This window comes from Notolabrus celidotus, chromosome 16, assembly GCF_009762535.1.
Source record: "Notolabrus celidotus isolate fNotCel1 chromosome 16, fNotCel1.pri, whole genome shotgun sequence".
NCBI classification, from domain to species: Eukaryota; Metazoa; Chordata; class Actinopteri; order Labriformes; family Labridae; genus Notolabrus; species Notolabrus celidotus.
In genome coordinates this window covers 26942230-26959278 of record NC_048287.1, presented here as the reverse complement: position 1 = coordinate 26959278, position 17049 = coordinate 26942230, and the positions used below count along the sequence as shown (strand labels likewise).

The 17049-nt window shown below is 39.7% G+C and overlaps 2 protein-coding genes across 2 annotated transcripts; both read right to left on the bottom strand.

Annotated features, from left to right (window-relative positions):
• Positions 1–869: 869 nt before the first annotated feature.
• On the bottom strand, positions 870–1930 carry LOC117828196 (fatty acid-binding protein, liver-like). The gene is made up of 4 exons (XM_034705212.1): positions 1715–1930; positions 1463–1635; positions 1157–1246; positions 870–1051 (listed from the first exon to the last, which is right to left on the bottom strand). Exons 1-4 carry the CDS (start codon positions 1779–1781, stop codon positions 1001–1003), a joined length of 381 nt encoding a protein of 126 aa, XP_034561103.1. The 5' UTR covers positions 1782–1930; the 3' UTR covers positions 870–1000.
• A 115-nt stretch (positions 1931–2045) lies between these two features.
• Positions 2046–16027, bottom strand: LOC117828411 (Na(+)/H(+) exchanger beta-like). Its single transcript, XM_034705542.1, has 12 exons — positions 15292–16027; positions 10026–10486; positions 9178–9428; positions 8877–9094; positions 8393–8589; positions 7994–8083; positions 6872–6942; positions 6511–6684; positions 5917–6031; positions 5718–5816; positions 5532–5604; positions 2046–3648 (listed from the first exon to the last, which is right to left on the bottom strand). Exons 1-12 carry the CDS (start codon positions 15581–15583, stop codon positions 3386–3388), a joined length of 2304 nt encoding a protein of 767 aa, XP_034561433.1. The 5' UTR covers positions 15584–16027; the 3' UTR covers positions 2046–3385.
• Positions 16028–17049: the final 1022 nt, after the last annotated feature.

The following is a 17049-nucleotide window of genomic DNA, read 5'->3' as shown; positions in this document are numbered from 1 at the left end:
ATTGATTGAATGCCCAGAAGGGATTTTGTAAATTTTGTAAATACAGTATTATCTTCGTTTTTTAAATTTTTAAATGATTTCATAAAAAAATATGATTGTTTTATGATTATTATCCATGGCATAAGCTGTTATGAGGCAACATGAGCACTCAACACTGCAAAGAAAACCTAATTTGTTTAGTATATTTGTCCAAACAAGGTGAGTATAAATACAGAAATTCTGCTCCCAGCTAGGCCCAACGTTGCAATATTACAACATATCCCTAAAAACTTACTAAAGCATCAAAAATTTAAAACCCCTTTAATTTCTGTATCAGAGTCCCCCTTCAAAAACATATGAACGGTGAAACAATTTTTTTCTGAAGTATTTCTATATGTGGGTCTTACAGGGTTGAGGCCCAAATCTCAATGAGCCTGCAACAGTCAGTGGCGTGTCCAGAGGGGTGTCCAAGGGTGGCACTGGCACCCCTTGAAACCAAATTGGCCACCCCAAAATCCTAAACTATGATTGGCTGTTTGCCTTGTCAGGGGTGGGGTATCTGTTAAAATCTATAATTTGAGTTAAAAGGCTGACAGTAGGTTTCTCTATTAGTGACCTCAAATGTGACTTTGAATAAAACATCTTGTCCTTAAAGAATTTAGCCTAGAAGATGTATGCCACTTTGTCATGTTTTTTTAAAGTCAAAAGGAATATAACAACTGTTCAATACTTTAATGAAAGTATGTTGTGAAGACAGAAAGAGTAATGTTATGTATTTGTAAATGCACTGGCCACTTCTGCCAATGTGAGAGCCTCAGTTAGGCCACCCTGGACACGCCCCTGGCAACAGTGGAAGAAAGTGGACTGCACAATAAAAACAAACATGTAGATTCATTTTATCACTCCAATTTATTCATATTAAGGATTATATGATGACTTTTTTTGATTTATGTTATTTCCAAATGGACCTCTGCTGGAAGCTGAGAAACTGGGAGAGAGCGCAAATGCTTCCAGGTGTCAATCAGACCCGTTTGCTTTTGGAGATGAAAGTCACAGAGCCAGCAGTCATAGTCTGCATCAAAGCAGAAACAGAAACATAACCTTTCATATAATAAACTCACATTTTATTGTGTAACATAACAGAGGAGGTCTGGAAGGAATAAAGCCACGTACTGACCTCAATCATCTCGTCCCCATGGATCTCACGGACTGATGTGAACTTTTCAGACTCAGTGATCAGCTTCCCATTCTCCTCTCTGACAATGCACTGGTCAACACAACACAACACACGAAAAATGTCTGTCAAAAATGTCTCACACTACACCAACCATGAATATCTGTTGATTTGGTTAAATGTCAATCTGCAATCTTACATTTTGATTGTTGTTCAGCTGTCATATTTTTATCCAGATCAAATTCTTTTAAATTCAAAGATATGAGACAAATCACAGACAATATTTAAAACAGTTTGAGGCTTATTTACCTTAAACTTTCTACCGTCCACAGCAGTCATCTCTGTCTCCTTCCCGATGGTGAAGGAGTGGACTTTAGTGATCACAGGAGTCTTAATGGTGCAGGTGAAGTCTTGTCCATTCTGCTCGATCACAATCACTGGCTTGTTGTCCTTCCGCATTTTGACCATCATGTCAGGAGCACCTTGAGGGTATTATTTTAAACAATAAATGATGATCACATACATAAAAAAAAATTAATGTAAGTGTTTATTCATTCTTACCAATTGTTTTTAAGAAATCCACCACATTTTCTTCAGAATAAACTTTCCAGGTGCCGCTGAAGTCCATGTCTGCAGTTTGCTCGTGTTGCTTGCCCGAGGATGTTTGTTGTTCATCTGTCTTAATCCCACCACACACACACACACACAGTGCTGGTTGGCATGTTGGGGACTTCAAACTCCCTGTTATTTGGTCTGCAATTTCCGCCAAGAGCCACACTGGTGTGACATCTTTACAGACCACAGAAATGGAAACAAAGTATATGCATAGTGTGTTGATGAAATATGACACCAGATTCAGCATTGAAAATACTGCAAAATAACGACCCCTGAGTTGTGTTCTTAGGTAATAACATACCTTTTATTTCAGGCAGATGTTAAAGCTTTTCTCCATTTGCAAGATTTATAACTTGAACACTTTTTCTCCTCTTAAAATATAAAAATACTTCAACTGGCAAACATACAGAAAGCAAACACATTTTAAGGCAAACATTCAGGCAGCAGAAGCTCAGGCAGTTCAGAGCAGATATGAAAAGGTGATCTCCCTCTTTTAACCTCTCAAGTGGAAACACAGATATGTTGAGCTTTGACCGGAATGTTTTTGAAGCTCTGAGAAGTCGGATGAGTACAAAACAGTTACATTAAAACAGACAAATGTCGAAGAACACGTAGACAGAAACACTTCTGTTCTGCAGAGGGCGTTTGTTAATACTAAGACGTGTTCCAGTCCCTGAGAAAACACTGATCAGTCATGCAGCGATGTTAAACACAGAGCTAAAGCTTGTTTGCAGACCTCTACAAAATAATACTTCCATTTTTTTCTTATATTTAAGATGATTTCAAAATTCTTGGATCACAAGATTAGTGCTTTTTGTTTCTCAACGACATTTTCCACAGAGCGCATCATGTTTTTTTAAATACATATAGGTACAACCTGATAAATGACTGTATTTATGGGCTGATACCAAAACATATGAGAGTTTAGAACATGTAGATAACACTTTAGAAACATACATTTCTCATTCATTTCATTTTTTTCAAGATATGTGCAGATTTGGATTTTAGTTCCCAAAAAACAAAAACAAAGGCACCAGCTGTAAACAGTATCTTCACCTTAACACACATGAAAATAGATACAAATGTATAATACTTATCCCATTTTCTTTTTCAAAATCATATTTTTTTAAATGTACCTAATTTCAATGTTTTCAAATTTCCTCATAGATCTTGGGTATTTCTTTTCACCAACTGCGTGTGGATAATTTTAGCCTCTTTCCTCATACTGTGCTTTGAAGTGGTAAACTCCACCCACCTGGTGCCTTAAGTTTGTTAAAACAGGCGCTCTTTCTTTACAGCTACGTCTGCTTATAAGACACAAAATGCATACACTTATCTCACTTCAGGCTGTAATAAACTCTGAAATCAGCTCAGTGCTGCATGCTTTGGTAATGTGTTGCATGTAAAAAGTCCTCATGAATTGACTGACAAAGATCCCAAACTCCTGGAAAACCTGTGCATGTGCTCATATCACAGAACAAAACACTGAAAAATCACACTTTTGGCGATGTAGATTCATAAATACTAAGCTTTGTTACAACTCCCATGACTGTACACTTTCAGAAAAAAACAACAGATTACATGAGCTCATCATGAATTTGTAAACATGTTTTCTTATCAAGACTGTCTGGATCTGTCCTCCTCCTGGTCCTGGTTTGGACCGGGGTCACTCAGACATCGTGATAGCTTCTGTTGCTCCTCCTGCTCATCTGAAACCTTCTCCCTCCTCTCGTTGTCCCCGGTTGCACTCTGTGCCTCGCTCTGATTGGCTCTCTGGGGTGATTCGTTCAACAGGTTGACAGTATCAGGAGAGCTGTGATGAGGCTGAGCTGTGAGGCCTCTCGGGCTCTCGCTGTCATCATAAGTAAATACCTGGTTTTCTGGGAGACAGAAACAGAGCAGAGAAGTGTGAGTGGTTATGAAGTGTCTGTGAATAAAGTCAGATGGTCTGATTCACAACAACTGAATTTGGTCAGGCAGAATCCGGTTCAGGTTCAAGTTTCAGGCTACCCATAGGTTAACTGGTTTTGCAGCCAGTGAGATATTAGATCATGACATTCAGAGTTACAAGACAGGTGTAACATGAACAAACTACTTTTATGTGCTAAACATCCAAAAATATCCTAAAACTAATAGAACAATAAAATGATAAAAAAAAATGCTCAAGGTTCCATTTATAAAGGCATATCAGAAAACAGTCAACCAATAAAAACTATAAAAATCCCTTGAATAGGGGCGCTGGTGGCCTAGTGGTCTAAGCGCCCCACATACAGAGGCTACAGTCCTTGTCGCTGGGGTCGCCGGCTCGATTCCCGGCCGGTCGACCATTTCCTGCATGTCTTCCCCCGCCTTCTACTCCCCACATTTCCTGTCTCTCTTCAGCTGTCCTATACAGTAAAAAGGCAAAAAGCCCAAAAAAGATAACTTTAAAAAAAAAATCCCTTGAATAAATAAGAAGATCTGGACTTAAGTCTTAAAATTAAAAATGCTATGGCTTGTTCATTTCAGTGATTGCAGCAGGAACAAAGCTGTTTTTGTACCCCTTTGCTCTGCACCTAGGGACTAAAAACCATCACCCAGAGTGAAGAAGCTTTAGAGAGAAACCTTCCTCTCAAAATCTTTCATTAAAAACATGAAGTAAGAGACAGTGTAGAGCGAACAGGTGGTTATGTGAACTATGATCCCAACGGGGTGAACAGGACCCCACAGAGGGGAAAAACTCTACCTGAAGGGGTTTTAAAGTCTGGAGTGAATTGATCAGAGGTTAAATATGTTTGAGTACTTATGAGTAACTCCATATTCCACTCCTTTAACTTCTGCTTCACTCCTTGTTAGAGAAATACATTGTACTTTACGATTTATTTAGAATAAAATAAGGAAATTACTTGTTATCTTCTATGTATTTATATTTTTTAAGAAGCAAAATCGTAGTGTCTACTGAGTCAGATATTAAAAGTTAGATAATTAAGCAATCAGTTATCTACAAACAAGTCTGTCTATCAAATGAACGGTACAAATACAAACTCATTTGAACAAGTTTTGTCTTTGTTTAGGTTCATAAAAATGATAAATTATTACTGACTGAACTTCCTTAATACACTTAACATTTCTTACCTGTACGCAGAATCACCATCTTTTTTATTGTATCCCCAGCTTTGTTGTGTTACAGTAAATACAGCCTATTTATTATTTATTTATTATTTAAAAGGACCATGCATATTAATTAACACTTCTGTAAATATGTCAGAGTTAGCCAAAAGGCTAGTTTACATCCGTAGTCCCTTGCCAGGTGTTAAAAAGGCTCCCTAAAAAAATCAAGATTAAACAAAGATAAAATAGAGTAAAATACAATCAGAATAAGAAGGTAGAGGAGAAACCAAAACACAAACAAACAAACAAACAAACAAAAAAGAGAAGAACAGAGCAGTACAAATAGCACCATACGATTAAAAATGACTAAAAGCTACATAAGGACATGATATGACCGTCTTTGAGAAAGTGTCCATGGACATAAAATACACAGAGCAAGACAATCAGGAAGCAGCAATGAGGAAATGTTAAAGAAGACACATGCAGACACAACAGGAGAGCAGTTAACAGTGCTGTACATATTTGCATCTGGCAGTGATTATCATTAAACTAGCTGCATGCAATTCATGCAGCTAGCAAGCCTCATCATGTCTGAGCAGAGTTAGACTCCATAACTCCAAATATTCCCCCTCGAATCAAACTATGAGATCAATTTGTGTTTCTTTAAACTGACCTGATTCAAAGCAGACTTTTCTCACAGGCGGTGTTTCCTGACGGTTTGCAGGGACGGTGAGGTAGTGACTCATCTGTGAAGGAGACAAAATCATTTCTGAGCTCGATACTTAAAGAATTTAAAACCACGACTGGTAACTATAAACAGGATTAATGAACATTGTTTTCAGACTGTTATCAAACTCACCCTCCTCTCCATCTCCACCCTCTGCTTCCTGAAGCGGATTTCACTCACGTTGTCCTCAAACGGGTCCATGAACAGGTCATGGCGGCTGTACGAACGGAGCTGAAAAGCCAAACCACAAACCAGACAGTCACTAACATGTTAACTCAGTGATTTCTCAGAAACTCTGAACAGATGCTGAACTCATGTTTGTGTTACCGACCCTCTGTCTGGTGTTCTGCAGGTTGCCTCGCAGGATCTTTCTGATCTCTTGCTCACGGCTCTTTGAGATGCTCGGGATCGCTCTTCCTCTTCCTGGCCCTCTTGGTTGAATGTTTCTGTGGGGATCATAGTAAAATTACCTCATTGATAAAAAGTTTGCACTAAATGGTTCTACAGGGGTTGATCTAGTTTAAAGTTTACTTGAGTGATGCATACTTTTGAAAGGTAAAATCACGCCACAACAAATTTCAGCTTTAGAAACATCATGCTAAAATACAAAAAAAACCATTGGATATGATGAAAGTCACGTGGGACACATAAAAACAACATGTTTCCAGGGGACTCTGAAAAGTAATGAACACGACCGGATACACCTTGGATACTGTGTATGTCAATGTGGTTTGCGGCCAATAAAGTTTGGCTAAAAGCTGGCTAAGACATTTAATTTAATCATGCCATCAGAATTTAAAAATCTTTCAATAAAACCCTTTTTTTTAATCTGAGAGAAACTACACTATCAGTATTTTTCTGTGCAACTTTTAGCCTTTCTGGTTGAGAACTCAAAACCAGGACACTCAGTGAAATCTCCACTTACTGCATGGAGACAGGCGACACGGCGTTAGGAAGCTTGGCGGTGCTGCCGCTCTCCACCATCATCATGGCCTGTTTCATCTCCATCTTGTTGTAGAAGGAGATGAGCTGCGGCTCAGTGGAGCGCTCGCCGGCGATCAGCCACTTCTTCACATAGGCTTTGTTGAAGCGGTTCAGCCTGAGTGAAGGACAGAAAACATTACCAGTTAAAGCCCTGAAAGCTTTTATTACCACAATACAGACAGAAAACCCTATGCATCGTTACGTTTTTAATAAATGGACACTAATGATGTTCTTGGTCGTTAAATTAAAAAGCTATTCTCTCCTAAAAGCTCATTTCTTATTAAAACATAGTAAAATCCTACTTGTCTTTCCAGTGGTGATGTCCATAATGTCCACAGATGTCTTCAATCCCTGTGAGCAGATGATCCAGGAACTAAACACAGAAGGAGTTTTGTATTACCATTCATTTTTACATATACAGTATCTCACAAAAGTGAGTACACCCCTCACATTTCTTCTAAAGATGATGCACAAGAAACCCGCAAACAATCTGCTAAAGACAGCAGACTAAGAACATGGATTACTGGAACCATGTCTTGTGGTCTGATGAGACCAAGATAAGCTTATTTGGTTCAGATTGTGTGAAGTGTGTGTGGCACCCAGGTGAGGAGTACAAAGAGAAGTGTGTCCTGCCTACAGTCAAGCATGGTTGTGGGAGTGTCATGGTCTGGGTCTGCATGAGTGCTGCCAGGACTGGGGAGCTACAGTTCATTGAGGGAACCATGAATGCCAACATGTACTGTGACATACTGAAGCAGAGCATGATCCCCTCCCTTTGGAAACTGGGCCGCAGGGCAGTATTCCAACATGACAACGACCCCAAACACACCTCCAAGACGGCCCCTGCCTTGCTAAAGAAGCTGAGGGTGAAGGTGATGGAGTGGCCAAGCATGTCTCCAGACCTAAAACCTATTGAGCATCTGTGGGGCATCCTAAAACGGAAGGTGGAGGAGCGCATGGTCTCTAAACATCCACCAGCTCCGTGATGTCGTCATGGAGGAGTGGAAGAGGATTCCAGTGGCAACCTGTGAAGCTCTGGTGAACTCCATGCCCAAGAGGGTTCAGGCAGTGCTGGAAAATAATGGTAGCCACAGAAAATATTGACACTTTGGGCCCAATTTGGACATTTTCACTTAGGGGTGTACTCACTTTTGTTGCCAGTGATTTAGACATTAATGGCTGTGTGTTGAGTTATTTTGAGGGGACAGTAAATTTACACTTTTATACAAGCTGTACACTGACTACTTTACATTGTATCAAAGTTTAATTTCTCCAGTGTTGTCCCATGAAAAGATATAATTAAATATGTGCAGAAATGTGAGGGGTGTACTCACTTTTGTGAGATACTGTAACTGAGTATCTTGAGAAGTCTGAAACAACATAATGTTATCTTTTTTATTCTCACCACTGTTGAGCGATCTCACCTGTGTGTGTATCTCTTCATTTATTGATCCCTTGCTCTCCTTTTTCTTCTTCACAGCCAGAAGCTCAACGAGAGGTCTGATGGTCATTCCCTAAAAAGGTCAAGTGGAAAATAAATAACACACTTTCTTTTAAGTGTGGGTGATCAAACACAGCAGGTAAACATAGGCTGCAATTCCAGATTGTCTCCTGCAGAGGTCCCTATTTTGGTTACTGGTTAATGAAATGAAAGACCCAACCTGCCCTGCTGTAGAGTGGAAAAGCTTCTGGTAACATGTTTTTACATTTAAAGTGTTTATTTTGTATTTATTAGCTTCGTGCATTTATTCATTCATTTTAACATTCAGGTTTGTTTTGATGCCTTTGTAAATAAATCATAGACATGCAGGCTTTCCTCTCACCTGCACAAAGACAGTGAAGAAGATGACGGTGATGATGGCGGTGAGGAACATGTTCTTCATATTGCTGTTGGTGAGCAGGAACCCGAGTGAGAAGGCTATGGCTCCTCGCAGGCCACCGTAGGCCACGATGAACTGATCCTTTTTGGTCAGCTTTACGATACGGAACTTATTTATGATGTACGTGAGGCCGATGACCCCTGGAACACACAGGAAACACCAAGAGCTAAGGATTAATACTTAATATAACCTTATTAATAAGACATCAGGTGTATTTAACTTAAGCAAAGATAAATTACTGATACACCTTGTTTCTTGAAGGATGGAATCACAAATATTTTACAGTCTCTTTGCACAAATAAAGGAGCTCTACACTTTTTAAAGTTTATAAAGTTAAAACAGAGAGAACTTGTTGATATCCTCAGTGAAAAAAAAGGACCAAAAGACGATAATGCAATCAGAAAAAACACGGTGTTGTTGTACGGACCGAGCACTCTGGACACCAGACAGAGGATGACGGTGAAAATGACGAAGGTCCAGTTCCAGGCATGAGGGCCAGCCACCGTGGAAACACCAAGGAAGATGAAGATGAGCGTCTCGCTCACGCTGCTCCACATCTTCAGGAAATATTTGATGGTGGTGTACGACTTGTGGGAGATGTTGGCCTCCACATATGGCCGCATCACCACGCCACACGCAATCAACCTGACCAGGACAGGAAGTGAAAAGATCAGACATGGATCACGCACTTTGGTCTAAAACAACAGCAGAGAGGTCGAGGGACTCACGACATGATCCCCGACAGGTGGAAGACCTCAGCGGAGAGGTAAGCCATGTAGCTGTAGAGGAAGACGAACAGCGGCTCGATGACTCGGGTGTGAGAGGTGAAGCGGGACGTGAAGGCACCTAGGAAGCCGTAGATCACTCCCACCAGGATTCCCCCGAGTGACACCACGAGGAAACAGACCACGCCGAGGACGGCGTCAACCACGGTCACCGTCCCCGCATGCGAGAACTCCTCAAACAGGTGATACAGGACCTGCAAGGACAGAGAGACAGACAGGAGTTCAAAGTCTTATTCAAGATAAATATATCAGGACTTTACAGCTCTCAATATTTAACTTGCTTTCTATTTATGAATGACTTCTAGGTCCATTTGCTTATTCATAGGATGTACCATACGTCTGGATCCAGACACAGATCAGATCTTTCAGTTTTTGTCTCACTTGATTAAAAAATATCTCTTTCTTTCCTCTCTTTCCTTCTTCTGCCCTTTTTTCCTTCCTTCTTTCACTCTCTCTGTCTTAACATCATTTTTGTCCTTTCTTCCTTCTTTCCATCCCGTCTCATTTACTTCCACATTAAGCTTCTCTCCTCCCTTCTCTTCCCCGTCTTCCTCCCTTTTCAACCCATCATTTATTTGTTCTTTCTTTTTTCTTGCTTTCTCCCCATCCTTTCCTTCTTCCTTCACTTTGTTTTTGTTCTTGAACCCCTTTCCTTCTCTCTTTCTCTTTTTACTCCCGTTATAAATTACTTATTTTTCATCTTTCCTTAATTAAAATTAGTTCAAAAAGTGCACCTATGAAGAGCAGTTGAGTTTAGGATTCCAACCACAGCCCCTCCAGCCTTCACTCACCACAGTGACGGCATCATTGAGTAGCGACTCCCCAAACACGAGGATGTACAGCAGCTCGTTGATATGGATTTCCTCAAACACAGCCAGCACGGCCACAGGGTCCACGGCCGAGATGATGGAGCCGAACAGCAGACAGGACAGCAGGTCCACGTTGCCCAGCCCTGTGCCTTCAATCTGACACACGGCGTACATCATCCCACCGATGAAGAAGGCGTTCCACAGAGTTCCCACCACCGCGAAGACCAGAATGGTGCCCAAGTTCTCCAAGAAGGCCCGGATAGGCAGAAAGTAGCCGGCATCGAGGATGATGGGAGGCAGCAGGTAGAAGAAGAAGAGCTCAGTGCTGAGGATGGGAGCTTCCTCTCCTATGGCTTTGATGATGCCGCCGACAAGCAAGCCGACGAAGATCAGCAGACAGCTCTCTGGGACGACGTTCGACACTCTGGGAATAATGTGGAAACCTGCAGAGAGAGGGTTTAAAAAATGTTTTCCTTTATGTCTCTACCAAACTTAACTTCGAGCTCCAATTTATCAGAGAGCACATTAGTACTATTTAGATCTTAGACGTGGACCAAAGTCAAAACCTTAAACTTTAATCTCCCTTACAAACTTGAGATAAAAAGCACTTAGAATATTTGAACTGTAAGCACTCTTGAATTAAACACAGCGGGTGTCTTCACTTGCTCAGTGTCTGCAGGACAGTGTCTGCAGGACAGACACTGAGCAGAGGCAGGAGAGGAATGTGTGATTAATGTAATTTGTCAAGATGAAAAATCTGTTTACTTCAAAATTGTGTGGTGTAACTTCTCAGTGCCTGTCCATTTCAGGATACATTTGAAGTATACATTAGAGTGCCGGCTTGATACGACTATAAAATTGATCCTCTCAATCATTCCTGCTCCACAACCTCATGAAATTTTAAACATGTTGCCTCAGCTGCTGAGGCTGTTAAAAGACAGGCTCTTTATGGATACAGAACAGCTGCGTGTATTCTTAATTCTATTTGCAAACTCTGCATTGTTATGTTAACTCCTCCTTGTAGGTCTATAGGTGCCGAGTAGATTATTGAAACATAAATAAATAATAAATAATAAATAAATAAATAAATAAACAAATAAATAAATGAGGTTCAGAATATTATGTTATATTTTTCATTTCTTAACTCTCAGTCCACAAAACGTTTTTAAAAATAAATAATGATAATGAATATGGTATTATTTAAAAATCATTTTGAATGGCTATTTTATAAACAACTATATTAACACATTTCCTTATTAAGGACAAATAAAGATCTATCTATCTATCTATCTATCTATCTATCTATCTATCTATCTATCTATCTATCTATCTATCTATCTATCTATCTATCTATCTATCTATCTATCTATCTATCCATCCATCCATCCATCCATCCATCCATCCATCCATCCATCCATCCATCCATCCATCTATCTATCTATCTATCTATCTATCTATCTATCTATCTATCTATCTATCTATCTATCTATCTATCTATCTATCTATCTATCTATTCAAATTCAAATAGCTTTATTGGCATGAAAGTTAAAACAATATTGCCAAAGCATAAACAAAATCACATCAAACAATATATACAATCACAGACTGTCATATTTGGAGGTTTTCTTGGCAATCTGCCAAAAACTTGGAACATTTGCACCACCGAAGGGACACAGGAGGTATATACTCTCAGATCTTGCTTTCACATCATGTGGTGGCAAATATCAGGCGGTGGTTTATATGTGGCGGTGGCTCACGTAGGCGGTGGCTGCAGGTGTGCGAGGGCCCGTTCATCACCGCTTGCGGCTTTAATATATATATATATATAATTCTAGTATAAGTGGCTGAATAGAAAATGGTAAATGGTACTGTAGTTGCTGAGCTGAAAAGCTAAGCAGTTAAGTAGTGTTTACTTAACTTCTAAGAACATGATACATGTGACTCATATTTGTTTGTTCTACTCATAAAAGATGATGAAGTTGTTGAGCACCTCACACCTTAAACCTACACTGATGTTTGTGGCTGCTAGTGAAGAAGTGGTGAAGTCAACACTTGACTTATCAGAACTTTAAGGTGGTATGTTAGCTGAGAGTTGCTTAGTGTTGAATTTAAGTCCAAAATTCACTCTCTTTAGCTGTAATTTCAGGCTATGACTCTTGGTGGGACTCTTATGATATAGCTGCTAACCACTGTGGTTACAAGCTAGTGGTTGCTAGCTGGGTCTTTTAGCTGTGTGGCACTGAGCAGGAAGTTCACTGTGTTTTGGGGGGGAGATTCCAGGCAGGTCAAAAACAAGGCTATGAGAACCCTAAGAGTGAAGGTAAGAGGTCAATCAAGTTCCCTCAAATTAAGAAGCATTCATATTGAAGTTTTAATTTCCTGCAATTGTGTGTTTTTTCATTGTAACCGTCACTGACTATTGTTTATCCAGCCACTGTGTTCTCTTGAGGCCTTGACATTCACTCTCTCCGTCATGTGACTTTAGGGTCAAGGCTGCTGTTACCAAAGTCTTCAGCAATGTTTAATGCAGTCAGTGGTCAGTCTGTGCACAGCCGTCCTCGCCCCCTCCTGTCCTCTCTCAGTCTGTACACTGGGATCTTTGTTATCGAGCAGTGCATTAGGACAGGAAGTCGGACCGGCCCTCAGAGACAGCAGCTGGACGAAACAGATAAGATGCTAGAGAGCTTCGTCCTGTACAGTCAGCCAACGACAAACTGCATGACAGATTGCTAGAGCCAATTAGAATCGTCACTACCCGGTGCTGTCACCTTAATAAGGTGGCATGAGGATAATATATGAAAAGTATAATTAAAATGCAGAATTTGTGTGATTAAAAAGTCCTGTGACTTTTGGCTGTAGCTGTAGAGGACAAAGGTTGAACCTTAACTCACAGTAAAAGAGACTAAAATGGACGTGCCACACAAGGTTTGACTCATAAAATCATTTTCAACAAGACAAAATCAACAAAACAATTTATACTTCTTTTGTTTTCTTTTTTTTTTCTTTTCTAGTATCAATATTTAATTTGTTTTTATCCAATGTCTTAAAAATTAACAGACGACTCTGCGAAATTAGGTAGTTCCTGGTTTTAAAGACCAAAACAAAACAGGTTTTGATACTAATAAATCCATATATTTGTTCAAAAACAATTATAACTAAACTTTGATTAAAAATTACTTATGTTTGTTCTAAATATTGGTGGTTGATTATGCATAAATTGTGCTATGATAAACTACAATAAATTGCATAAAGCTCTCCAGAGGACTAACTTAGGTGATAACCTACTTTTTTAATATGCACTTAATCTGCCACTTACATTCAGTTATCATTATGTCTATGATAATGAAGTGTTACTTAGTATTGCTAGATTTGGCTCCATTAAATGTTGTATGAAACACAAATTGGATGATAGCATTGAGATGAACTGACGGATAATTACGGATAATCACATAATCAGGAGCTGGAGTCATTCTGTGGAAACATCTGTGCAGCCTGCAGAGGACTGTTCAATTTTTAATCTGCTGTTAAAGCTGGAAACTATGAGCCCTTCAGGACAGGAGGAGACTCATATTCATAACATTCTTCATAAGAGTAATCCCTCATTGAAAATCTCAGCTTTTGGCACTGTGACAAAAGTGTTTTTATCAATGTGTTTTACTCTCTGAGGAAGTTGGATTAGTTATTTGGCATAATAATGCTGCCTTTTCTCAAAAACAGGCTTTTCTTTTCTCATATTGATCCATCTATCAGTCTTTGGGAGCCATAATGACTACAGGCTCATAGATGCCAATACAAACTCTGTTCTGCCAAGAACAAATTACATTTATTCTGTTTGTTTATAAAGCTCCACTTTGCTTGAGTCGTGAGTATTTTCCCGAACAACTTATCCAAAAATAACCTCCCTGGTCCTTAAGTTGGAAAAGCAGCTTTTTTTCATTATGGGTGTTTACTTCTATCTGACTGTTGTTGCTTTTATCACTTTAATATTTGGCACCTGGTCACAAGACGTGCTCCTTTCTTATGAGCAAGGGTTTGATGATTTATTAGATTACTTTGTATTAATGGAGGATGCAAAAAGTCTAAGTTGACTCATGACATTTTCCAAAGTGCATCAAATTGAATGATTTAATTCGGATGAACCAAAGATAATTTTTGCAAAGCTATAAAAAGAAGTGTAAATCAGAAGTAAACACTGTTTACACAAAGTCTCTGAACGCTGTCTTTTATCTTATGGGCTGCTTACTGCTAAGAAACTGATCCTCCTATTTTGGAAGAAGAAAGAAGCACCTACCCTCAAATTATGGTTAACAGAGATTACAGACACACTTCACTTAGAGAGAATTAGATTTGTTCTTAATAACAGACTTGAGAAGTTTGAAAAAATTTGGCGCCCTCCTTTTTGCAGAACTGAAATGATCAACTTTTTGTACACTATCAGGTAGCACTCCTTGAGAGGGTTGAGGGAGGGGGGAGGATAGGATAGTTATAGTTATAGTTCTATTGTCTACTCTATGAGGAAGACAGCTTTGCCTGATAATAAGGAATTAATAATCCGAATTAGTGATCATGTAATGTCTGTAAGACCAGGCCTTTGATTTACACTGTTACATGAAAATTGAATGTCAATGTGGATGCTTTGTGGAGATCCTGTTTTGCCTTAATAAACACATTGAAACCGAAGTAAACACTGTCTTGTTTCCTTTGGATGTGTTTATATGTTACTGAAGATGCATGTAACATCTTATGGCCGTCTTACTCACAGTGGTGTCTGGTAATCTAGTGTGTTGCAGGTCATATGTCTAAGCAATCTTGGCACATATGTTGAAATATGATCTGTATGTATGCCTCATGTATTCATGAAAATGAATAACTTCTATATATAAAGTTGCTGCATGCTTCCCCAAGTTGAACTAACTCAGGCAGCTGGCTGTTTGTTTCTATATTTAGCTTGGTCATAATGGATGTGCATATGATTCCCAGCTTGGTCTTGTGTGTATTTTTATCTCTCTTATTCAGTTATTTTCATCTTGAACTGCATGACATTTAGTTAAAGAATAAACCTTGTACATTTTGCAAACTTTTGGGAAAAAGCTGGATGCAAGACAACTGCAGGAAAATACTAAGTTTCAGTTATGGAGCCCCCTCCCTTTAGTCTGTGTGAGCAGCTCACTGTTGCTGGAGGTTGGGATAATATTTTCATAACAGGATATCCTTCCGTGGTTAGAGTCATGAGTCATTTGTCACTCACCGAGTTTCATGAGCAGGGCCAAGAGGATCCACAGAGAGATCTCGAAGGGTTTCCTGACGTGCTCGTATTTGAAGTCGAGAACAGGGAAAGCCTTTTTGTGAGGCGTGGAGTTACTTTGGTGATGGTGATGGGAGTCCTCCACTGTTGCTGGATTTTTCCTAGTCTCGTTGTTTCCAGACACAACATCACGACTCGCTGAGGACACAGAAACGAAGACGAGAAACAAAACGCAGAGTAACACAGTGAAGAGCGGACCAGGGCTCCTCTGGCCGAGCCGGGGCGGTACAGCCATGTTTTGAGGCGGTTTGACGGATGAACTGCTGCGGCTCAGAGGCTAGATCCGATGAAGATGAAGATGAGGATGGTACGGAAAGCGAGTGTGGTGCGCCAGGGAGACGCGCGCACTTTTACGCACGGACTCTCCAAAGAACCGAACACTACGCATAGTTATACAAGAAAGAAAGAAGGAGGTTTATGTTGCAGAACAAAGCGAGTTTCTGTCATCTGTAGTTTGTGGTGTAAAATAAGATCTCGTCTTTGAATCGCCTGTTGGAATGATTTAAAGTCTAGCTGTGGTTGAAGCCTTTTTGATCTCATTCAGAGTAGTTTTCTCCTCCACAACTTGCATCAGGTACCAGCATCCACAGGCAGAAATCTGTCACGTTGCCTCTTTCTCTCTGCACGGAAAATGATCAGCTGTGCAAGGAGGGGAAAGCGACACCTGCTGGAGAGGATGACTGAAACAAACGCCAGTCAGCTTCCTCTAGAGCAGGAGTGTCCAAACTTTTTGGAGCCAGGGACCCCTTACAGGTGAGAACATTTTGTGAGGACCCCCCATAGACTGTATGGGGACCCCCTCATAATTGTAACATAGATTAAGCACATGCTTACTAAAATTTGCACTCATAGATGCCCTTGGAACTATTTGTATTGTGAAACTTATCAATCTAAATACTTCAGACCTGTACCATAGTGATACACAGAAAAAACTTTAATTTGAATCAAGTAAATACCACTTGTATACTTTAAAACTGAGGGTCATTTCATTCCTTGTGGACTCAACATGACAGCATTTATACTTTTCAAGTAATTGATCTTAAACACTTTCAGAAAATTAACAATAGCAAGACTCACATATCCTTTCAAGCTACCAAATGGTATAACAATAACAATGGTATATATGCTGTTTTTAATGACACAGCACAATTTTATAATTTATTAGAAATGCATTCTATAAATTATTTCATGGACCCCCACGCTACGGTACACGGACCCCCAGGGGTCCCAGGACCCCACTCTGAGAACCACTGCTCTCGAGCAGGAGTGTCCAAACTTTTTTCAAAGAGAGGGCCACATATGATGTTGTTAGAATACCTCAGGGCCAGTGGCTCCCACTGAGACATAGGAATCATAAAAATGAAACAGTTGTGCTCATAAGTTTACATACCCTGGCAGAATTTATGGTTTCTTTGGTAGTTTCTGTTGTCATTATGATATAAAAAGAGTAAACACAGTTGTTTGATAAAAAATTTGCTTCACCTACCCAATAACCATGAGTGAAAAATAAGTTTTTCTCGTATCATTCATACTCTCTGAAAAATGGTCAAAAATATCTAAAGTTCTGCCAGGGTATGTAAACTTATGAGCACAACTGTATATGAAATGTCTATTTAATAACAATTATTTAAAAAAAATCTCAATAAAACAGTAACTAGGAAGTCCTCAGTTCTCCACAAGCCATGTACACATTAGCAAACT